The sequence below is a fragment of the Patiria miniata genome, unplaced genomic scaffold, assembly GCF_015706575.1.
Source record: "Patiria miniata isolate m_02_andy unplaced genomic scaffold, ASM1570657v1 HiC_scaffold_21, whole genome shotgun sequence".
Classification (NCBI taxonomy): Eukaryota; Metazoa; Echinodermata; class Asteroidea; order Valvatida; family Asterinidae; genus Patiria; species Patiria miniata.
The window spans coordinates 4,446,257-4,471,556 of NW_024037060.1; the positions used below are offsets into that span (position 1 = coordinate 4,446,257).

Consider the following 25,300-nt stretch of genomic DNA (forward strand, 5'->3'; position numbering starts at 1 on the left):
TCTGTTAGGGTTAACCCGAGTAAGCTTTTGGATGATAATTCGGTAGGTTACTTAAGGGATAAATACAAATGATCCTATATGCCTTTAATTCAAATCATGGAATAAATTAGTTCAGTTTGAGTCTAGAAGCCAGTCTGAGACGGGTCTGAGAGTTTTGACACTGATAAAACACCTGTGTTTAGCCATCTGTGTGCACCTGTGTTATTTATTTACTTTTTTTTTTACAATAGAGAGAGGGGAGGGGACTATTGGACGAGAGAAGGGGTGGTTAGGATGACCTGTCTAGAAGGCATCTTCGTCTTCGTCTGCCATTTCTTTGGCAAGTTCCAGGTCTTGCTGTTCTCTTTCTCGACGTTCCTGAAAAAATTGAAGAAAACTCAGCATTTAAAGGTTACTCTGCAGGCAAGATAATTGCAACAAAATTGACCAGATAATCTTAAGGCTGATCTCGATTACAGTTTTGTTACGACACTGAAAGCGAAGGAAACATTCAGATTCCTTTGGAGTGTTGCAACTGGCTGTCATTCAGTCACATTGATACAAGTTCATGCCAAATTAGATATTTAGATCTGGATAAAAAATAATTATGCTCAATTTTTTTGAGAGAAAAAAAAGGGCAGACCCATCGTAAAAATCTGTGTAAGAATTTTCTTTTCAATTTATCAAAATATTTGATCAAATATTGAAGGTTCTCTCTTTTCCAAATCTTCTTTTAACAGTCCTGACTGTCTTTAATCAAAATTCTTAATCAGATATTAAAATATCTGTTAGTTAAGAACAATTTTGTCCTCCTTTTAAATAAATACGATTCTTCTAACCTCAAATTTGTTACATGTAATTTTGAAATGAAAGATATTGGCAGTACATTTAACATACCTCCGCTGATTCCAAATCTTTGTTGTATGACTTGGGAGGAAACCGCATTGCCTGTAAGAAAAGAAAATCAAAATAATTGTGATTTAATAAAAGCACTCCCTCTCTGGCTGGCAAAATTCAGCTACGCCATCGCAGCAGTCAAAATCAATCAAGTGATGGTTTTTAACTGTAAAGAATTCCCTTGTTCATCTGATAAAGCCATGCTTTGACTGGAGGTGATTGATATGCCAGCTTTATTACCAGTTACCTCTTTTGTCTGTTGATGGAATTTGACTAGTCACAGTGTCTACACGAATGCAATTAGACTGTTTTTACTAGCCTGTATACAAATGCATGGCAGGGGAAGTGGAAGAAATTTGTTCGACTGTCTGTGACTGATCAAACAATAGGAGGGATTTCTAGTCTGCATAGCAAAGAACGGGCCACACATGTGCTTCACACTTGACTACATCAAATTCAATGTGATAAAAGTCTACAGCTGGATGATAATAGTAATAACAGTTCTTATATAGCATTTTTAACTAAGGTCAAAGCGCTTTACATTATTATTACCCCTGATCATTGGGCCAATGAAACATTCCAAATACCATCTCAGCTCCCTGGGGAGTATACAGCTCAATTCTACCATTTCGGCACAAAGCAGCTAAAATCAATCACAATAACCATCTCTACCCTCACAGGTACCCATTTACTCCTGGGTGGGGAGAAGCAATGAGTGGCAAAGTGCCTTGTCCAAGGGCACACGCACCACAACTCCAGACTGGACTCGAACCCACAACCTGCGGAATTACCCGCAGACCATGACTTCAATGCCCCAGACCACGAGGCCACGGCACTTCACCATGATGGTTTCGACCTTGCAGTGCCGTTTTCCATCATGGGATCACACTTGGGTGTGTATCCTTAGCATGAACAATTAGGGGACTCCGCAATATACCTTGACTGCTTGGTTGTGTATATCCAGACAGAAGCTGATGCGTTGATGGAAGGCAGCCATGGGTTCCCTCGTTGAGTAGATGTCGACCGTCTCTTTGGACCGGACGTAGCCTTTCTCATGCTCAATACTGGCTTCTATCACGCCATCTCGAATAGCCTGATTGAACGGAATATTTCATCCAAACAAAACAAAAATGAGTTGGAAGTTGCAAGAGCAAAATCTAAGTAATAGGCCCTTTTATAAATCTTGCAAAAATGATGATAATAAAACTGCACTTATAAAGCGCACGTATCCACCAGTATTGGTGCTCAAGGCGCTACATCATTATTACCCTGCTCACTGGCTCAATGAAACATTCTAAAGACAATCTCACAAACACCTCACATAAACAGTAAGAGAATACATCCGTTACCTTAGCGACAATGAACTCTGCATCCTCTGGGCTCTCCAGTTGGAGTTTCTTGGCCACATCCGACAGCGAGATGCGGGAGTAGGAGAGACTGATCATGCGCACTCCCGTCTTGATCACGTTATGATGCAGTCGGATGATCAGGGTGTAGGTGCCGTCCGACTGGAACTTGGACGTGAAGTTCTTGGAGGTCTGGTTGAAGAGGTGTAGATCCCCCGTTCTTACAGCTGAGGAAAATGAGACAAAGACATAAGATGTTGCAGGTTAGAGTCATTCCTTGGTTCAACTAAACTCCACATGAGCCACTGGTACCTAGGTTTTGTAGTCCGAGTAGATAAAATTATCAACATCATCATCATCGAACAACTACAACTTGTACTTGCCAGTCATGCAACTGGGAATTTAGAAAAAACGAGGAAACTCCAAAACACACTAGACTTTGTATAGTGTTTTTCAATTTGTAATGGCATTCATGAGAAGTAAAAAACAAGGAAATCAGCGGATCCGAGGAAAAGTTGCATGCCTGTCTTGCGTCAGACACGATGACGAACACGCCACATGTCCACTTGAGTTCATCAGCAGTCGTGGCGCCACTGTCCTCCATCAGCATCTTGACCATGGTTTTGGAAGGACACCCACGGTTCATCCTCCAGTAGGTCAGTTCCCAGATGATGACTCTCCTTATCTTGTTTTATTACCTTACGTCCTTTTATCTTATTGTATTTGATTTTCTAGATGAATATTCTGTTTGTAATATAGTTTTAAGTATTACCATTTTTTAGCAATACATGGGCACATGCACGGTCGTACATGGGCTTTCAATGGTCCTTTCACCAAAAGGGTTGCCAAAGTTATACACAAGTATGGTTCAAAGTTTACAACTGCAAAATTGCAGATTTCAAGATGTTTGCTGACATGGAGTGGAAGGGGAAATCAAATTGCAAACAACACAGACTGGTAATTCTACACTACTCGCGCCAAAATATCAACCATGAAGTATTTGTATTATTTTTCACCCTACTTATTGCATTTTACTTTGGAGTATGTAAAAGGAGTTTGATATTCTTAATTTTCTTACTACATATCAACCATTGTGCTGATTTATTAGGCAATAAATACGTACTTGGCCGGTTTTAAACAAGTACGTTTAGAACCGGCTAGGTGCCTGGACGCTGATAATGGCCCAAGCCGAAGGTGAGGGTCATAATCCAAGGTGAGGGCCATAATCCGAGGCTAGGCCCCTAGCTGGTTCTAAAGGTACATATACTTGCTAAATACCGGCCAAGCACATATTTATTCCCATTTATAAATACCTTTCAGTCAAAACGGGTGAAACATCCACAATTTTCCAACGATATCGTTCAACAAATTTTACGTCATGTTTTGTAAAACACCCCCTCTTGCCATGACTATGGTATTTGTCTCACGCGCATCGCGCTAAAAATCTCCTTTTATGGAAATTGGCATGCCCGTGGCACATATTGTGCAATGTGGCATGGAACGCAGTGGTGCGGAACGCAGTGGTGCATGAATAAAGTGTTTAAAACCAGTTGGTGTTTTATCAACCGTTTAAAACCACCCGCGTGACGGGCTCTCGACCAATAGGAAAACTTTCTTAAGAATTTATGAATAAATATTTAATGAAGCGTAAAACAAGTTGTTATTTAGCCGAGTAAGGCTGCGGCTGAATTACTTGGCTACGGCTCGGCAGTAACGCACGGTCTATGGGAAGTGGCTTCAGCCACCTCCATAGTGCACATGTAATTGTAAGCCGTAGCCATGTCATTCCGACGTGGCCGTGGTATCCGCCTTGGTTTGGAGTGTACCTTGCGTTAGGAGTAGGTAAGGGGCCAGTGCCTTCTTGTAAACCTTCTGTCTGAAGATGGCTCTGTCAGGAATCTCTCCCAGTAAAAGCTGAACAGTTATGGCTAGCTTCTGAACCTACAAGAGAAATATTTTTGGGAAAAAAAACTATTTAAGATGAGGTCTTTAGAAAAATACAGTTAACTTGAGGTAAATCAGCAAGAAAAAATCACATTGCATGCTCATTTAATTTTTTTTTATTTGTCTTTCGTGCATTAAAGGTACAGTCCATCATTTGTAATTTTTCATTTATTTCTTCAAAATGACAGCATGCCAGATAATTATTTCACAGGGAGTTTAGTTCCCTTACTATCTTTCAACTAATTTTTTTCTACAATAATTACGTCAGTTACTTTTTGGATAGCTGCAAATGATGGACTGTAGCTTTAAACCTAACCACCTAAACCCTTCAAAATCCATCTGCATGTTTTGTTGGAATCTGTTGGAGTGAGTACTGCACTAGTATAACTGATTATGCTTTACATGGGGTCAGGCATACCACCATAATCAGAGTCCAACAGTTTGGGTGTTGAGTTACCATATGGTGTTGGACTTTGCAAGAGTGAGGAAGGTTCCTAGTAAATCCCGGTTAGGGTTAAAAGAATGTCAGCTTTCGACAACTTGATGATTTTTTTTCTAACAAGTTTTCAACTTGTGTGGCTTTTAATTAAAGAAACTATAAAAATCTGTTTTTCAACTATTAGGTGTCTCTCAGAGAATGTGTCATTGATTTCACATACACTGGATTATTTCTGAAAACTATTAGCTTGCCTAGCGGAAAAGGCCTCGACAATTAAGTGTTAATTACTGAAACTGGCTTGGTACATTTCAGCTTGATGGCAAAGACGCCATGTAATCTCCGACACCACTTACCGTCTGTTTGAAGCCAATGGCAGTGTATTGTGGGGCCTTGCGTAAGGCTTGCAACAGGTTCTTATGGGCCTCCGAGTACTCCAACTGAATAGCCTTGATACGACCTGCGGACAGGAATACAAAATCACAAAAAGATGGACTCATTAACCCTAAACCCATAGACCCTTTTGGCTAGGATGCATCCTCAATCCCAATCCAACTACCTCCATGTAATATTACCCAAAATTATCCTCCAAAATTACCCATTTTTTCTTCAATTTGTTCATTGCAGGGGTGGCCACCACCACAATCCTGCAGAATCTCCAAAAATCATTGTAAACCCTAACTCCCTAGCGTACTTTACTAGTCCATCAAAATCCATCGATCACTGTGCGTCCAATACAAAACTGTATATACATTTAAATGTGGTATATTAGGCCAAAAAAAAGAATAGTTCTGCTTCCGATTACATGCCTTTCAAAAATAGGGTCAGTCGGTCGGAATTTTTTTTTTTTTGCCAATTTTTTTTATGCAGATTGAATGTGGTATTCAATTATATGCGAAGTTTTAGCCTGAACTATTTCCATTGCACTACAAAAGCTATACACAAAATGGCCACAAAAAGTGAATAAAACCTACCTTAATTATTGTCAATATATTTACGTTCGATAATTCGTAAAAAAAATTGTGGGAAATTCAGGTCGTTCGCACCATAGGCACAACGCTAGTCAAGAAGGGGAGCTGGCCAAAACTCCGAAGTGTGTGATGCACTGTACATGTACATATGTGGCCCGCGGCCAACGGGTCGAACATTTCAGGAAACACGCTGCATTGTATCACTCCAAATACGAGTAGTGCGATCTCAAAATGAACTCTTGAACACGGAAAATACATACACAGACAAGCTAGATCAAATCTGTGAATTAACTTGCAAAAATGTTCTTTCTCCATCGGTGTTTTCTTGGCATTTTTACGATGTCTTTCTCAGCATTTTTACGATGTCGAGTCCGACCAGTTGACAGAGCACGTGCCTGCGCCTGCATAGCCATGCTAGCGCTAACGATCGCATAGCCGTGCACAGACTAGTTACCGCATTTTCATAATTGGCCCCTGCGCGGCGCGGCGGGAACCAGTCGTCGCCGCATTGCGCTTATTACGCACGTGATTATAGACATCGAATTGCGAAGTAGTTGAATCGCGCAGCGAATTTGTAAAAATAACGGAGGTTTCTTTTGAAAAAATAGCGAATGTAAGTAAGAAAACAATAAATACAAGCATTTTTTGATGCAAAAGGGTTGTTGAGAGGTATTTTGTGAAGACAGACAAGACATAAGGTTTTTATTTTTATTTATTCAATCATTTATTTTTTTTTTTTGGAATTGCCGATAAAATTTTTAGGGTCGCAGCCTAAAAATAGGGTCGGTCGGGTAAACGGAAGCAGAACTATTCTTTTTTTTGGCCTTATGTTTCAACCTTCAGTTTATCACCCTGAATTGTTTTCGTGTGATTTTTTTAAAAGATTTTTAATAAACAAAGAAGAAATATATACAAAGTTAACAAAGCATTTTTCACTTCCCCACTTTCCAGATGGCTCACCTAAGTAGTAGAGAAACCTGGCCCATTCGTGGTTGGACGCCTCTTCGGGGAAGGTGGACTTGGCCACGAGCTTGTCGGCTTGGTCGTAGAGGTTGTAATGGAGGTAGTTCCGCAGGAGGAGATTCTGAAGCGTGGCCTGGGCCTCGTTGTTGTGTCTTAGGGTCGCCGTCCGCAACTTGGCGTGCAGGAAACTACACCAAAAACACAAAAATAATTATATTCCATTTTTTTTAAGAACATAATTCCATACAGGTGTCAAGATTCCATTCGAAATTGAATCCAATTCAATTCTTCAAAAAAAAAAGACCTTAAATTTATGGTTAACCCTAACCTTCCCAAATTCTCCAAAATCCTCTTCGATTTCGAAGGATTGAAGCTGTATGGCAAAGGTGACCAGATCAGTTGATTTTGGAGGATGCATTGTGTCAAGGTTTTAGGCTGTGTTGTTTATGAACAAATTCAAGAAATAACGGATGATTTTGGAGGATTGAGGCTGAATCCGAACATGGAGGCAGTGGATGATTTTGAAAGACGAGGATGCATCCTAGCAATAAGACCCAGGGGTTTAGGGTTACTGAACTTGAGCACTGAAGTATTATATGCAGTGCCATTAAAAGATATTATATAATTGAAAAAATTATCATTTGACACAAATATGTTTTGAACTGTCTAGAATCTATTCTTGGGAGAATTGAATTGTGACCACTTGGAATCAATTCCACGAACAGATGGAATGACAATTCTGATTCCAAGTTTGGAAATCGATTCAATTTGCTTCTGACCTGGAATTGCTAGTTTGAACCAGTTCTGGCCGGTTTGATTCTAGGAGATGTTTTTGAAACCTTGGCGTTGTCCAGAGCTTTGGCTTAAACTCCATGACGTTCCTGAAGCAAGACATATACATGTACCCATACTGAGCTGAAGTTCCCCAAGTCAGGACCGAAACCGAGGTTTCACAAACCCTACTCAAGTCTCCGCTCACCTCCTGACTTTCTCCAGTTGACCAGTCAGCTCGTATGCTCTGGAGTGATAGAAGAACGCCTTGGCGGAGAGTTGATCTAAGGAGCGTCTGTTCTGAATGTCGATCTTTGTCATGAGAAGGTCTGAACACGCCACAGCCTAACATGGGAATAATCAATAGTGTGAGTTGTACGAGTAATTGCATGTTCATCTAATGTCTTCAAAATTTGTCGGAGTGCGAATCATGACGTTTGTGCCCATTGGCAAGATCCTTTACAACAATTTTATTAACAGAGTCAAAAATGGGTGTCTGTGAACGAAGAGACAGGTTTTTAACTGCCATAGAACAACAATTATTTGCCAATTGGCTAACAGTAATACATTAACCCTCATATGCAAACATATATTCTGTGCCAAGTAGTCCTTTCAGTCAAAATCAATCAAACAAGTGACTTGTTTCAACAGTCAAAAATTCCCAGCCTACATAAAGTAGTGGGGGAGTGTGGCCTAGTGGTTAGGGTTTGTGACTCATAATCAAAGGGTCATGGGTTCGAATCCAGCTGCTGGCCATACGTTCTGTCCATGGGAAAGCCACTTCACCCCCACTTGCCTCTCTCCACCCAGGAGTTTAAATTGGTACCGGCATTAGCTGGGGAGTAACCTGCGATGGACTAGCATCCCATCCAGGGGAGTAGAAATATTCTCAGTCGTTTCATGCTACTGAAACCGGAGATAAACGCCGGCCACATAAAGCAGGATTGACTGGCCGTGACTGTTTACGTAACTCGATACAGCTGTGCTTTGGCTGTGGGTAATTGATAAGCCAGCTGTGCCCACAACTTGCCTGCTTTGACTGTTCATGGTCTGTTGACTGACTTTGACTAGTCACAGTGCTGGAAAGATTTCCATATAAGAAGCTCACTCAACACCCTGTGTACAAACCCTACATGTATGAGAGTGGACTGAAAAATTCTAAGTGTTTTCTAAGAAAATGCTTGTATTTTCTCACTGCTCAAATGGACTTTGATGACATGAAATTGCTATCTGGGGGCTTGTTAGTCAATACAGAGAAAAACTAGTGAACTTCTTATATGGAAATCTCTCCACAGTGCTTGCTAGACACAGGATCTGACTGCTGGTGACTAGCCTTTCATAAAGGTATAGCGAGGGAGAAGGGGATGGAAATTTTGACTGTCTTTGACTGCTTACATAGCAGAAGGGTTAAAACTTTAATAGTACACTAATAGTATAAACTACAGACTAATTCGGTGACAGCCATTTTCTGCGGTGCCACCAGGCTTGCGCAAGTCACGGGCTCCTTTGACCAATAGGTCTACAAAAATGCGCGCATGCTTCGTCTTTAAGAACGTGTGCGGCATGTGCGCGGGCGTGGCACCACCTCAAAATGGCTTCGAATTTCTCAAGTATAAACTCAGGAATACCTCATCATATCTTTTAGTATCAAGGAGATGCACCACAAGCAGAAGATGGACATACACATCGAGCTCAGGGAGTAGTTGACCGTTTGCTGTCTTGCTACTACGAGGCCGAAAGATGATATTGTTATCCGTTGTATCCATCGGCTGTGTAAAATAAGAAATATTTCACCAGGTAAAAAACACAAAACCTTTCCCTTGTAAAGTTATCTTTGAATAGGAAGTACTTCTAAATTTAGCAAAGAAACCAATTTCTTGTTGATGAAACTTGCATCAGGAACTTCATTCTTATGAATAGTTAATGTGGTAACCGCTGCTATGTACACTTGATTTGAACTAGCCAACCGATCCCATTACCTCAGTGGTCGAGTGGTAAGACGTCTGCACTAGAAAGCAGGAGGTCGTGGGTTTGAGTCCCACCCGAGTGATTTTTTCCAACTTTCACTCGGGAGGTAACACACTGAGTATACAGTGTTTAAACGTCGGTGAAGGGCAAAACCTTATTTGATTGAGGAACTTCATTTATTTATTCATTTGGCAAAAACAAACATACAATGGTTATTGATGAAGAGTTAAAACCCATGAAAAAAATCTTTGTTCATTTTTTTACAGGATTTCAATGATTTCATTTGTGTTAAATTGAAAGTATCAAATAAAAAAAGTAAAAAGACAATTTACCTATTTTGGGAGATTTATTGATCGTATTGCTTAACCAGCATTTCTTATAATTACCTACCCTAAACCCTGCCGGATGCTACACAGTGCAGTAATGGTAAAAGTCTGTTAGACTGCGTGCAGCCATCAACACCAGTGCATAAACGGCCACTTCTGAGACAATGAGACCTAGTCCCATTGAACAATGCCACCGTTGTATCTGGTGCAGTTGCCAACCATGGAGTCGAGGCAATTTGAACTTGGGATAGTTGTCTAGTTGGGCCGTTTGTCACTTTGCTGACTTCTCATTTCGAAAAAGTATTGCATGTTGTTGCTCGCTGGGCAGAGTTTCTGGATGAAATACCCTAAAATATACTACAGGGTTCGGCTTAATGCTTGGTTGAGATGGTTCTTTATAATCAGACAAACAGTTATTGGGATTCCTAGAACAAACAGCATCCAAAAAGATGAAGACCAATTTCAGACCAACCTCATCAAGAAATGTGATAAGATTCTCTCTGGCGACACTGGAAGAGGTGAAGTAACCCATGATGAGTTTACGTAATACTTCATGGTTGAGTTTACGCCGGGATGAGGTCAATGCCCTGACGACCCTTGACATGTAATTCTTCTCCTTGGAGGACACAGCCTTCTCAATGTGCTTGACATGCTCCTTGAAGTCTGTTTACAAATAAAGAGATACGTGTAAATAGCACAAGCTCACACGATACAGGGTGCCCCCCTCCAAAAAAAAAACAATAGCATGACAACAGTAATTTTCTTTTCTCATGAATAAACACTTTTCCCATCAAAACAGCTAAGGCAAAAAAAAAGAGTTTTTCTTCTGGTTTCCCTACCTACCCTATTCTGACAGTCCCTACCCTAATCTTTTTTATGGGACAAATGAAAAAAGAAACTAAAAAAAAATCAATTACTAACTTTTACCCTTGACTACATGCAGACGCCTCCATATGATCGTACACAAAAAAAATTGGGAAGAAATGTTGCAACGTGACCCCACTTCCATGATTGTGTACAAAGTCTATGGACAGTCAAGCAAATTTTTTAAGTATTTCTTAACAAAATTGGAAATGTTTCTCAGTTCCAGATTCATGTCTTATCCTCATTTTTGCAATGAATGACCTTCTTTGAGATGATTATGAAGGAAAAAGTGGCGTCAGGTTGCAACATTTTTTCCAAAAATTGCCCCCTCCCCCAAAAGGTCCATCTACCTACCCTTTTATGCAATCGGAAGCAATTTTTTTTTTTTTGGGCCCAATCATAGTGCACTCACGGCAAAGTAGCATAGGCCTAGCTGGAGTTACCCAGCCCTGAGTTTTATCATTGGGTTGTCTATTAGGGCTGGAGCGCATTTTTCTCGTAACTTGTAGTATTTGCAAAAAAAATTTGGAAAATGTTCAATTTTGTCCCCGTTACACACTAACTGCAACTGCAACTCACCCCAAACTTGCCTGGAATAACCATTACACAGGTCCTTGAAGTAAAAAACGATCCACGATGAAGATTCAGCCTAAAATTGCAGTGAAAACAGGAGGAATAACCGCTAACCTGACAACCTTTCAGGCATGGCCAGGACTGCTATTGGTTTGTGCACAAAAAAAATTGTGTACAATGAATGGCGGTCGATTAACAGGCACAGAGAGCGATCGCTGTCAACTACTCGTTTTTGCCGGCTGCACTGGCGTTGGCGCGTGACGTCACGCGGAAGCGTAACACCCGATGACTGTTTCATGCACTATTGGTTGCGGTTCCAGTACCAAAGCTGTGATGCGAGTGGTAAACCTTATACTAGTGCATGAAACAGTCGTCGGGTGTTACGCTTCCGCGTGACGTCACGCGCCAACGCCAGCACAGCCGGCAAAACCGAGTAGTTGACAGCGATCGCTCTCTCTGCCTGTTAATCGACCGCCATTCATTGTACACAATTTTTTTTGTGCACAAACCAATAGCAGTCCTGGCCATGCCTGAAAGGTTGTCAGGTTAGCGGTTATTCCTCCTGTTTTCACTGCAATTGTAGGCTGAATCTTCATCGTGGATCGTTTTTTACTTCAAGGACCTGTGTAATGGTTATTCCAGGCAAGTTTGGGGTGAGTTGCAGTTGCAATTAGTGTGTAACGGGGACAAAATTGAACATTTTCCAAATTTTTTTTGCAAATACTACAAGTTACGAGAAAAATGCGCTCCAGCCCTAATAGACAACCCAATGATAAAACTCAGGGCTGGGTAACTCCAGCTAGCATAGGCCTATGTATATTGCCGGTCACGGCAAAATATCCACTACATTTTACAACTGTATTTTGTTAACAATGTTCTAAATCATCATAGTAAACAGAAGTACATGTAGTCACTATTAATTAAAATCCTTGTTGACAAGTCGACATACATGTATGGTGGTAAAAGGTAAGCAAAGGACTTCAAAATGTGTTGAAAATATTGGAAAACGAGACTTGAAAATGAAATAACCTCCGTATGGGAAAGATTCCCATATCTGGCTATCAGTAATTTTTCCCTTAAATGACCTATCAGCTATCAGAAAGTGATAATATGTCCTAAAAAGTCAAAATTAGCATGGACAAATTTTGAATTTTTACTGACTTAGAAAGTTTCAGACCAGTCCCATTGGGTTTGTGCACAGGGTGACAAGTGATGGCCAGATATGGGAATCTTTCCTGTCAGAGTACTTAACCATTTCAATAAAATCTCCAATAAATCATGTTCTCCAAATGAGTCTCACAACATCCATGGTGAGCATCGCCAAAGTTTACATGTCGGAATTACACGGTCAACCATAAACAATCGCAATGCTATATCAAGCAATGGCTGCCACCATTTTTATGAGTCAGCGAAATTGAACGATTTAAATCAATCAAAAACAACCTACTGATAACATAATTCGCCTTGAAAATTTACATGTAATGCAAATATAGTACAAATTATCAGAAAATTATAACTTGAAATGTTTTTCGATTTGTATAAGTCTTTTAGAGAAAAACAAAGACGATACCATCGAGAGTTATCAAGTCGGTTTCTTTCTTCGATGGGGCTTCCTCCGTTGCCGTCTCTTTCTCTCCGTTTATTTTCGCCGTAGCGTCCACCATCTCTACGTCTGCTGGTTTCTCCTTCCCCATAATTCCCGAAATCTCGTCTCGGCTGTACTTGTAACACAAATCGTATCAAAATAATACAATAACTGTCTGTTTTCTACATCGATTTCGGAAGAAAATCGGCTTCAACCAGACGAAGGTCGCATGCGTGCGTGCGTATTTTTAGGGCTTACCTCGTACTCCGTGCTTAAATAATGGACGGGCTAGAATAGCCCTGGTGTAAAGGTAGACAGACAGTTTCTGAAAGATGAGAAAAGAGCGCCCTCATTTTTTTGAGGATTCCATTTCGCTTTTATTTTGGGAACGGCCGCTATAACAAACGTCATATTTGTTTTGATGCATTTTACTGAAAATATCTCCTTCAAACGAAAGAAATCTGAAAGAAAAGCATTTTTAAAACAAAATGTACTTAAAGGTACGAAGGAACATGGCTAATTACCAGCTGGAAACGGCGCTACTGATTTAATGAGAAAAACCTTGCTCTGAGTGAAGATACCAAATACCCCTGTTTTATTCCAACCAAAAAAAAAACACCTCCTTTTCCCCCTTGGGAAGTCTACAAACCTCTGAAAAGGGTTTTTGTTTGTTTTGGGGCACACATAGATCCTTTTTGTGAGAAGACTGGCTCCCGGTCCGTACATTTTCGATATTGATTGTGGGGCGGGAACCAGCCTACCCCTCGAGAACGGGAATTATTGTCTGGCAGCCAATAATTCGAAATTTTAAAGTAATAATTCAATAAAGGAACGATTTTGTCCGCCGATGTCTCATTCAAAAGTGAATAACTTATATATTGCTAGAAAAATAGTAATTTAGAAAAGGAATCTATATTTTTCGGCAGGGGCGGATCCAGAACACAATTTTGTTGGGGGGGGGCCCAAAAAATGTTTGGTCCCCCAAAAAGTGGGTCCAAAAATTATGGCGTGGGGTTCGGTGCCCACTTAAGGGCTCCAAAACAAAAAAATTGGATTCTAGATGCTCTGTGGTGCGATCTGAGGCAATTTCTGACCACTTTGACAATTTTTTTTTAAGGAAAAGATGGTGGTGTACGCAGTGCCTGCCTTTCTTGCGACGTCACTTAAAACAAAATAAACTTTGGTTCGTTTGGGGGGGGGCGGGGCATGGCCCCCGTTGGCCCCCTGAATCCGCCCTTGTTTTTCGGTAGGAAACTCGAAAATAAAACAAGGAGTGCATCTTTAAGGAGTTGCTAAGCAGAAAATTAACCACTTTTTCCGGGCTTGAATTCGACAATAGCTCGGACAGTACACCTTTAAGAAAATAATTTATTTCAAGTGCTTGCTACTTTCAAAGTCTGTGAGCTTCACAGTTCTGGATGAGTTGTAAAGACTTGGAATGTCGTCATCAGTCCCTGTGGCCTAATGGAGAAGGCGTCGGTCTCCTAAACCGAAGACTGCGGGTTCGAGTCCCGCCAGGGATAAAATCGTTGTTTTTTGTTTTTTTGGTTTTTTTTTATATTATCCGAAATAAAACTACCCTTTTCGACTCGGTGAAACGTTATACGATGGAAGGCGCGAATTTAAATATGGGCCCCCGCAATCGATGTACTATTAGTCGGCCTATATAAGTAATTCCCCCCCCCCCCTACATATTCTTTTTTTTTAAGAAAACAAAAAATATCTATATTTAAAAAAGGTTATTGGAATAAAGTTTTCTTTTACTTTCAACCCTGTTTTTGTTTGGCCTGTATCTCTCGATTCATTGTATGTATAGACATTATCCTGTCTGTGTGCGATTTTAGTGATGATTTTTCGGGATTTTTTTTTGCCACTTTGTTGTTTGGTAACCTTGTTTGGTGTATTGATCAGATGAAATTATAGACTTCAATTAATTATTTCACTTGATCCTAAAACTATTCATCTCTCTTTATTTAGGTCTACAAAAAGACTCCTCACTAACAATGTTAGCACAATTAGTGCCCCACACGCAACATTACAATTGTGCCCCTCTCAAGATGGAACTAGCTGGCCCCTAAAAACTAATAGTGCTCTTCACGCGAATGTTCACTGAACTGGCAATCAAAAGCAACAGTGTCCCTCTCGCGATTAAAACAAAAAAGGTCTCTCTACAGGTAAAAGAAACGCAAAGAGCAAGATGGACAACGTATTCATAATTTTGTTCCTCGTCATATAGGTTTATTAGCGAAATGAACGGGACCATATTCTTTTCCTCCACTTTCACACCGACGAAAGGTGCCCCTTTTTCTGAGCAAGTGCCCCTTTTGGTGTCCCCCCCCCCCCCAGTTTGAAAAGCGTTCCGCCGCCCCTGGCGCTATTGTACAAAGCTTAAACTACCCCGTGTGCATCTGTTAGCAGACCAGTAAATGAACTTCCATAGACCCCAATGGTAAATGCTCCCACTTCAGAAATTCGGGAAAAAATACTCACAACTCTCCAAGGTGTTCGAGACACACATCAAATTAAAGCTTATTTCATCATCTTTCATTTTCTTTTCAATTTTTGGGGGTCAACTGATGACTTTTAGGAGAAATTTCCATCCGAAGATGATCACCCCTGAAAATAGTCCTGAAGCCCATCGCCATTTTGAAAAACGATGCCTACACTCCATTGCAAAATAGAGCGCTTTTAGGGTCCAAATTACATCCAAATTACACAGAACTACAAGCTACCAGTCCTGTGCACGGCTTCCACCCATATTTTTTACAAACCCTCAAGTTCATGTCCCACAGCATGCTCAAATACTGAAGATTTTGAGGGCATGCACATCGTGATTTGGCCGGCGCAGGCAATTTCGGACCGATTTACTGGTCTGCACCCATCTGAACAATAATTACAAGCACAATGTTTTCGCCATTGAAAGGGGTCTCCGTGATACAAGTGCCCGGATTGGTGTAGACTGTATGCACTCCCATTATTACACGCAAGACGGTAGTAAACCACACGTGTTTAGTCAATCACAGCATTACTTCTTTTTTTTTTTACTACGAGTCTCTTTTGAACCAATACAACCAATTCTAAAATCTCTGAAAATCCTTCCACCAATTGACGAAAATAAATCAAAGTTTCAAGAAATATTACATTCTGAGCTAAAATATAAAAAGTCCGGTTAGATAACTCTAGATATAAACCTGAACAAAATTAGTATTCCACGTTCCTCCTATATAAATAATAAATTGCCCACTTTCGCAGATTCTTCAATGATAATAAATATTAAATAAAATAGTTTCAGTTAACTTATACACAAAATTCGACTTAGTTTAAATAAGAGGCGTTTTAGTTTGTTCTCATATGAGGTAACAATAACTGGAAAATATTCAATTTAACAAAATGTACCGAGATGTGTGATTTTCTTCAGGCGTTGGAGTTATCCTACCTATTATGCAGTGGTTTGTTTTACACAAATTTTCACAAATAATTTTTGTGTTTATACTGTAAAGTTCTTTATATGATTCCTATTGTTACTTTCTCTCTGAAAGAATTTATATGATTCCTATTGTTACTTTCTCTCTGAAAGAATTGACACATCAATGCAATTCGACCACTCATTGGGTTTTTTTCAGTGGTAATTAGATAAACTGAAATGAAATAATGTTTCGGAATAGTACAGAAGTTTCCATAATTACGTAGTAAACATGCTTTTGGTTTTTAACCGTCACGTTTTAATTTTCAGAAAATTAAATCACTATATAGGAAGCTGGTTATGGAATAAAAAAAAGTTGCAAACGGTGGTTTGTTGCTTCTTTCAAAATCAGTAAGTTGTATAATGAGTTAACAAATTAAAGCAATTCTCAACCAATAAACCAATTAAGAAAATGACCAAAAAGGAAGATTTGTGTGTCCCCTACATGTTTGTTTCTTGTTGCTCTGTCATTTGCCTCCGAAGAAGTCCGTGCTATAAGGATGAAATATCAGGCCACTCTAATTTGTTGATCTGTATAATTCAGGTCAATCCAGTCAGTGAGCTTGAGGCAGTTTTATTCATATTCAAAATGGAATATTGAGAGGAAGTAACTCCATTCAGACCTCAGATTGCCACTGGCTCAGTCGGAGATTTGTTGGTTTTTGATAGTGGCAGGTAGTTCTGGGGAGGTTTCGAGTCAATGTCGTCTTCAAGATCTTTCTTGCAGCACAGACGGAGGCCGGGACGCACTGTAAGAAATAGGTGAGACAAAATAGTCATTGAGGAGGAGTTGTGGGATGAAACAGCGTGATTCTAATGTGCAAAAACCCTTTCAGTTATTTTGCTCCGAGTTTCAGAAATATGCTTGTGATAAAGATGAATATTTTCAAGTGATATTCTGTTTTAGCTATGAAAATTCGCAATTTGAGAAAGATCATATTAAGGTAGAAGCATCCGTCCCTCTTACTTTTATTTAATTTAACACTCAAGTCGTTAATTTGTCTTTAACTAAGCAATGTCGAAAGTTACACTATATGTATATCGCTTCTCTTTTTTGTGGTTTGTTGCTTGTTGGGCTTTTTATTTATTTGTTGTTTGATTTTTTAAATGAAGCTTTGGACTTACTCTCGGCTTCCTCTCCATCCTGTATCGTGTCCGGCATGTCACAACCCAAGGTCTCCGGCAGCATCAGAGACAGCATCCCGGCCAGAACGGAGCTGCCTCCGAAGACACAGAGAGGCAGGGGTTGCCAGTACTTGCCTAGGATCAAGATGATGGGGCAAAGAACCCCACTGATGCGGGCTGTCATGGAAGATGCTCCCATACCAATACTCCTATCAACCGTATAAGGTGAAAAAAGATGGTTCCGTATTCCACACTCAAGGATAATCAGATGGCAATCAACGTACGTAGTTGCGCTGTCTGTTTAGTGACTTATTTAATTTACAAATAGGCCTATGTACGAGAAAATAACTTTCGTAATAAATTTGATTATTCCATACTATAATACAAGGGCGGATCTATCTTTCAGGAAACAGGGGTGTTTATGAAGGGGGCGTTCGAGTGAAGGCGTACACCGAAACTAGGGGGTCAGAGGGCATGCCCCGGAAAATTTTGAAATCTGCGATGATTTCTCCTGCATTCTAACGCAATGTGAGAATCAATTTTAGGAACTTCAGCATTGGCCCCATTTTTCCAGTATCACAACATCAGTCAGTGGCTGAAGGGAAGGGGGAGGGGGTTGCAACCCCTCCCCTATACTAGATCCGCTACTGTAATGAGTTGCCAAATAATTGGTCATATAAAAGTGGTATGGTAAACAGCGCCCGCAGGGGCTCACAAAATGGTCTGTTATGTTGCATGTTATAATTTTAGATCGCAGTAAAGTTGCCAAATTGATTCACTAAAACGGTTAGCATTTCTAAATGGCGTCTTATGAAAGTTGATCGACGGTCCTTCATCGGGATCTTACCTGATGACCGTCGGATAGAGCTCACTGCTGTAGATGTAAACGTGATTGAAGGCCGCTGTGCTAGCGAACTTGCCAATCATAGCAACCGCGACCCGGCCAGCACCGAGAGCTGAAAGAAAGTGACGACAATTCAGAATGAAGCCGCTATCGCAGTGACTCTGTTTTCGTTAGTAATGCTTATTCAAAATGTGGAAATTGAAAGAAAGATAGAAACTTACGAACGAAGCTGCTTATCAGGCAGAAGACGCCTCCGGACACAAAGAGAGCTGAGAGGGAGAATCGTCGGCCGAATTTCTCCATGACGAACCAGTTCAAAAGGAGGGCTGGTACCTCTAAGGCACCGGACACGAAGGCGGCCACGTAGTCGTCTATGCCCAGTGAGGAGGTGCTGAGGGATAGCCCATAGTACACCATGTTGACCACAAACCTGTAAATGAAAGAAACAAGACGTCAGACTTACACGTAATATTGACATGCTTATGGAAAAAGTTTTGCCATACACATTACGAGCTTCATATTTCGCTGTCCATTTTATAAATAAGAATGATATACATGTAATAGGCGTACTGTGATGAATAACGCTTCATCTCAAAGTGCTTCGCAAAAATGTATTATTACCTCTGTTTATCAGGCCATGGGACCAGTTTCCTACAGCAGTCTCTTATTAAAACCTCACAGGTACCCATTTATACTCCTAGGTGGAGCGAGGCAATTGTAGTAAAGTGTCTTGCCCAAGAACACAAACACCACGTTTCCCGTCACCCGTACCATTGTATACATGAGCCACACACCGCAACTGGTGCTCAAACAACCAAGTTTCACGGTATATATTAACACTTGTGTGGTTGTTGCTTACCAGTTAAAGAAGATAATCAGTGTCTTCTTGCGGATGTTTGGTGTTCGGAAAAGATCCAAGAAGGTTGTCCGATGAACGGAGCTTGGCTTCGGATCCTAGAAATGGAAGGCAAGTAGATATTTCTCACAGTCTGAGGCAATATGAGGAAAACCGCGGATTCTAAACAAACATCCGCACAATTAAATACAATTCATATTCCATAATTAAAAGGGAGAAAAATTGATACCAAAATTTACAATCGATAAATTTTAAAATTAATTAAAAGAGGAAATCACTGACGATCGTATCAAAATCATTGATGGCAAATAGTGCAAATACGAGGTATGTCAGTCAGACGGAGGAACGAGATAACATGTGATAAGATGAGAACTCTGCTGTAGACTGAAAATAATAATCTACTGTTCAATTTGCTTCCAATTATTAGTTTCTTCAAATACATTTCATAATTTTTTACACAAAATTAATGTGCAGGTTGATTGAATCTCAATATGAAAGTTAAATGGAAATAAAGATTTGTTTGAGCACTTACCCTATCCTATTCCATTCTGTTAATTCCAGAGAAAAAAATGTTCCTGCCTAAAATAAAGCCTAATGTTCACAGACCATTCCGTTTTGGGGAAATTTTGAAAGAATTTAATTTAATTAAGGCGGGAGGGCAAAAGCCGATACTCTGAAAAATTGCCTAGATTAATTTACCCAAGCAAGGGTGAAAACTGCAGCCCAAATTTGGGTTGTCCTTTACACAATTGATTGGGTTATAATTTCTTTTAAATTCAACCAAAAGTTGTGGTCATACAAGACCACATTTTAATAGCATAACCCAATTCTGGGTAGTTGCAGTTTTCACCCTTGCTTGGGTAAAATTAACCCAGGCAATTTTTCAGCGTAGGCCTACAGACAGCTCCTAAACCCCACCAGACTACAAGGTCGTTCCAAATATCGAGTGCCTACCCTTTCATTTTCCTGGAGGTTCTCGAGATTTTCAAACAGGTTGTCCGGGACCTTGGTGCCGTTCACCTTGGCGATCTTTGTGATGATTTTCTCGGCTTCCTTGAAGCGACCCTTGGATATCAGCCAGCGTGGAGATTCAGGCAGAATTCTATACACATTCATATCACAATATCTTTTCAGCATTGTAAAGCACAGTTGGAAGTATATATAATACTTGTTTTCAATACATGTACTTGTTTTCAATACTCGTGCGTCCCCCTTCTTCTCTGTATAAACAATAGCACTTTGCATGAAGCCGCATATTACTGTACAAGATCGATGTTCTTTTATATTTATTCAGGTTTATTCACGGAATTATGAAGACGGAATACTATTAAGACTAAATTTTACATTCCTTCAACGGACAATTCGCGATAGAATGCATAAGAGTTAGAACTTTGATTTCGAAAATAAACTTTAAAAAAAAAACGATACAGAGCAGCGGACGAAATGCAAGGGCGGATCCGGGGGAGGGGACAACGGGGGCCACGCCCCCCCCCCCCAAAAACCCAATTTTTTTTAACGCAGGTACTGCGTTCACCACCATCTTTTCCTCAAAAAGATTTGGTTAAAGTGGTCAGAAATTGCCTGAGATCACACCACAGCTATAGAATCTAGAATCCAAAAATGTTCGGGGCCCAAGCAGGCCCCGAACCCCACGCCGTAATTTTTGGGATCCACTTTTTGTGGGACCAAATTTAATTTTGCCCCCCCCCCCCAAAAAAAAAAGTGTTCAGGATCCTCCCTTGACGTTATAAATTAACTTTTAAAATCGAAGAAAATATCGTCGGCTTTTAAGCACAGCAAACAATATACTCTCTCAGTGGGCAAATTAGGGAGAAGTCCATTTTACTGTGACTTACTTCTTTGAATCTACAAAAATGTACTTACGCGAGTGGGAACAACGCGAGCCACGGAAGCGAAATCGCTAATTGCAGGTAGCGCCAGTCCCGTATAAAGTATGCAAACACGGACAGAATGACGTAGCCAATGGCGAAGTGTATAGCCGCCACAGTTCCCACCAGCACACGCTTGTTAGGTCCAACTATCTCCGTAGCTTAACAAAAAATGAATGAAAGAATGAATAAATGAATGAATTAATAAATGAATAATTATTGTTGACCGTATTTCAGAATATCGCAAATATATTGTAGAACATCACACATAATTATATCGAAAACATTGCACATTTAATGTAAAACATCGCATGCATATAATTGAAAAATCGCACATGTAAAACATCGCACACACTGAAAATCGCACATAAATGTAAAACATCGCACATATATATTGAACATCACACACAATATTGTAAAACATCGTACACATATATTGAACGTCGCACACATATACTGAAATCACACATAAATGTAAAAGATAACACACAAATATTGAACATCGAACATATAATATTGTTAAACATTGAATTTTGCAACGTTTGACACGCCATAAATTGGTTGGCTTTAAACAAGTGGCACACGCGAGGGCTTCCTTGCTCTATGGTGAGAGACTGGGGATATTTTTTGGCAAGAGATGTTTTCTTTTTAAAACTTTACGAATTAATATTTAGTGCAAGGAGTGAAGTATACATATTTAGACTTCTTCTCAAGTTACTCTCAGTCATTTTAATAGTACAAAAGGGTAAAATGTCAAAAATGTCGAATATCCGAGTGTTGTAAATTCGAGCTGGGAGGATTACGGTTGCGCCGAGAGGGATTGAGACCTTTATACGGCCGACAAAGAAAAGAAAAACATTAGGCCTAGGTCTGCAAAATTTCACTAAATCGATAGATGGGTTAAGCATAAAGGACATCCAAACTTCAATTATAAGCGCCCCGAATTGCGAATGATTCGGTCAAGGGCGGATCCAGGGGGGGGGGGGCCAAAGGGGGCCATGGCCCCCCCCCCAAAACGAAATCAATTTTTTTTTTATGTGACATCGCAATAACGGCAGGCAATGAGTACACCACCATCTTTTCCTCAAAAAAAAAACATTGGTTAAAGTGGTCAGAAATTGCCTCAGATCGCACCACAGAGCATCTAGAATCCAAAAAAAATTTCGGGGCCCTTAAGCGGGCCCCGAACCCCACGCCGTAATTTTTTTGACCCACTTTTTGACATCGCAATAAAGGCAGGCAATGAGTACACCACCATCTTTTCCTCAAAAAAAACATTGGTTAAAGTGGTCAGAAATCGCCTCAGATCACACCACAGAGCATCTAGAATCCAAAATTTTTTCGGGGCCCTTAAGCGGGCCCCGAACCCCACGCCGTAATTTTTTTGACCCACTTTTTGGGGGGAACCAAATTTTTTTTTGGCCCCCCCCAAAATTGTGTTCTGGATCCGCCCTTGGATTCGGTATCAAAACAGTCTCAGCCCATCGAGGCTAACGTCCAGGCACATAAGTTGAACATTTTTCATCGCGGATAGAACATATTTCCGGCTTTGGAATGAATTTGGTCCGTCGTTAATTACAGAAATTTTAATTTGTTGTTAAATCATCTTACAAAAAGGGGAATGAAAAACTGAGGATGTATAAGCGCCTTGAAAAAACGGTGCATGGTAAACCCAGCCTAATTAATTTCATAATGAGACGGAGTACCGGCTTTTTTTCAACATTCACTGCCATTGAGTGAAACGAAAACCTGTAATTCAGTCAGACGATTTTGTTCCATCGTACATGTATAATGATTGGAACATATTGAATAAAACCTTCAAATTATTATTCCCTAACAAGACCCGTCGTTATTTCACGATGACTAATTATTTATGCAATGATATAGATGATAATTGCTTCCTTGCACTCAAATATAAATATGTCATTCTTTTACTAATAAATTGCAGTTCGTCCTCTGACATTATGGTCTTTTTCTTTAGTGTGACCGTAAATACACGCATCCATTACATTTCTTGCTTCTGAGAGTAAATGCATCCATTTCAGAATGTATAGATATGGGAAAGAATGTAGTATCCAGACGCCACGTCTTTGGTTGTGTACAAAGTCTATTGAGAGTGGAGTACATTTTCGAAGTATTTTCTAACAAATTTGGAAATGTTTCTCACTCCCAGATTCATGTCTTTTCAACATTTTTGCAATGACTGACATTCACTGAGATAATATATGATAAAAAAAATATGGCGTCAGGACGCAACATTCTTTCCCATATGCAGCTGCAGCGCGTTGAGTTACGTTTGGAAGTGTTAAAATCATACATGAAAATGCAACTTACAAATGACAAAACTCATAAGGAAAGCCCCGTATGCACAGGCAGCCGTAACGAAACGCAGGCCGGTAAAAGCAGCGAAGCTAGGGGCGAAGGTCGTCACAATGGATGAGATGGAGACCAGGGTTAGGCTGAGGATGAGAGTCTTTCTTCTACCCAGCCTGTGAATTACAGATGATGAAGATCTCATTTCGATTAACTTCAATGCAACGGCAGTTCCAGGATTTTTTTCCAGAGGCGTATAGTGTTAAAGATTTTTTTTCGGGAGTGGGAGGGGGGTGTTGGATGAGGTTTTGCAGTCAACGCATAGACCAAAAACGAAAGGCCTGGTGCATTTAATCAAGATTTTTTGTGCGATGACATTATTCATATCATGGAAATTGAGGACATTTTGTACTTTTTCCATTATGTAAAAACATGGGTCAGTTGGAAGGGGGCGGGGCTACCCCATCCGCTCCCATGGATTCACCCTTGCTTCACTTCGTTAATTTATTAAGCAATGGGTGTAAGGTTAAATCAAGAGCTATATTGAATATAAACGAACATAACACATTCATTCATTCATTCATTCATTCGATTCGAAGTTTAACAGGACGATTTTGAAGTCGTCAGAAAATCCTTGCGCTCGGCCCCACTTCTCGTTTTTTGGTAGTTTATCGTCAGTGAACAACAGCCGCTGGCTTGATTTTTTCCCGAGGATAGGGCCAAGTCATTGATAATTTAGTAAGTTCGATCAGGCCAGTTAGGTATTCACGAGAACAGAACAATGATATCAAGAGCCTTGTTAGTCAACCAGTTACATTAAAGCATTTTAAAGTACGGTCGTTTTCGAGCTACCACAGTAGCCTATAGCGAAATGAGCTATGGATACAGAGATCCCAGTTTGCTTCTCTAAATTTATCGTTGAGATAATTTTAATTTAAGGGAAAAAAGAGAACGAGAATCTAAAGTGTCTTGCAATGATTCAAAGGGAAAAAAACTGAATTATACATGACATTACCCCCCCCCCCCAAAAAAAAAAGCCGCCGTGCCATGGAAACATATGGGAAGTGCAGACTAGATCGGGCAAATCATCTTGTGAATTATAGTCTTCCCCTGTACTCACCAATCACCCACCGAACCCCAGACTAAGGACCCCGTCAGTACACCAGCAAACCAGACTGACTGGGCGAGACCCACAAGATATTCTCTGTCGCACACAAGACTAAACTGTAGAAGCAAAAACATTCACATCTTAATCGGAACAGTAACCATGTAGGGACGTATATGGTCATATTAAACTGGGTGTAAACACGGATCTTCACAAAAATGTTTAACAGTCAGTGCAATATATTTTCATTAATTAACGAATGAGTATACAGCACAAACTTTTATAATTATGATACGGGAAACTGCGTATATGTAGATAACTAGACTTTTCCAAAATGCAAAAATATGTTTGTTAAGGCTATTGATCTTGCAGCTGGACTATTTTAAAATCCAGATACCTCTTCATTGATGGTGGATTTGTAGCGCGATCGGTCGAAATCCCAGCCAGCATCACAGGCGACGACATCCGTCGAGTTGGTAGCTTGGTCGCCGTCTTCCTCATCATCGAACACGTACCGCTCACACGAGGAGTAAACTCGGCATCCTTGGGAGTCCAACTCGTACGGGATACTCTGGTTCTTCTGCGCTTCCTGACAGGCAGACACCGAGTCCAGCTGGAGCAGGCTGCAGTTGACGGCCTGACCGGCAGGGATCACGCACCAATGGTCGGTGTTGGCCGCTAGAAAAACCTGAGCTATGAAATGAAATGCCGTTGGGATTTGCACCATGGAAAGGAGCACAATAATCCACTTTTGGTATTTGCCAAATTGGCCAATGTGGTGTAAAATGTCTTCGTAGTGCATCGCAAACTGTAAAAGGTGTGTGCTAGTTGTGCAGTGAAACGCGGTCGGTCGGTCTGTCCAAATGCGCTCATTTGTGACTGTGACAAATCTGCGAACTACACTGCATGCTCCGTTAGACGTAGGGCAGGGGTGCCGTGTAGGTGTTTTCTTGCATCACTAAACGTTTGTTTTTACTTATTGCCTGTGTAATGCCTGTCTATACTCCCACGAAATTGTTGGTTTAGGGGCGTAAATCCTGGGGGGTGTATTATATCCCCCCACTTTTTTTGTGATGAGGGGG

The 25,300-nt window shown here is 40.4% G+C and overlaps 2 protein-coding genes and 1 non-coding gene across 3 annotated transcripts; 1 reads left to right on the plus strand and 2 right to left on the minus strand.

The window, feature by feature from the left end:
- Positions 1–225: 225 nt before the first annotated feature.
- LOC119729701 (26S proteasome non-ATPase regulatory subunit 3-like) lies at positions 226–12,906 on the minus strand. The gene is made up of 11 exons (XM_038202384.1): positions 12,609–12,906; positions 10,074–10,264; positions 8,936–9,076; positions 7,516–7,652; positions 6,534–6,724; positions 4,959–5,062; positions 4,049–4,163; positions 2,226–2,449; positions 1,814–1,969; positions 877–927; positions 226–357 (listed from the first exon to the last, which is right to left on the minus strand). The coding sequence occupies exons 1-11, from the start codon at positions 12,730–12,732 to the stop codon at positions 283–285; spliced, it is 1,509 nt and encodes a 502-aa protein (XP_038058312.1). The 5' UTR covers positions 12,733–12,906; the 3' UTR covers positions 226–282.
- Positions 12,907–14,073: 1,167 nt separating this feature from the next.
- On the plus strand, positions 14,074–14,146 carry Trnar-ccu. The gene has a single exon. It is a non-coding gene; the product is annotated as a tRNA-Arg (tRNA).
- A 2,090-nt stretch (positions 14,147–16,236) lies between these two features.
- On the minus strand, positions 16,237–25,076 carry LOC119729647 (organic cation transporter protein-like). Its single transcript, XM_038202309.1, has 10 exons — positions 24,616–25,076; positions 24,234–24,337; positions 23,135–23,289; positions 20,796–20,961; positions 19,866–20,013; positions 18,915–19,009; positions 18,277–18,485; positions 18,059–18,167; positions 17,212–17,420; positions 16,237–16,835 (listed from the first exon to the last, which is right to left on the minus strand). The coding sequence occupies exons 1-10, from the start codon at positions 25,018–25,020 to the stop codon at positions 16,711–16,713; spliced, it is 1,725 nt and encodes a 574-aa protein (XP_038058237.1). The 5' UTR covers positions 25,021–25,076; the 3' UTR covers positions 16,237–16,710.
- Positions 25,077–25,300: the final 224 nt, after the last annotated feature.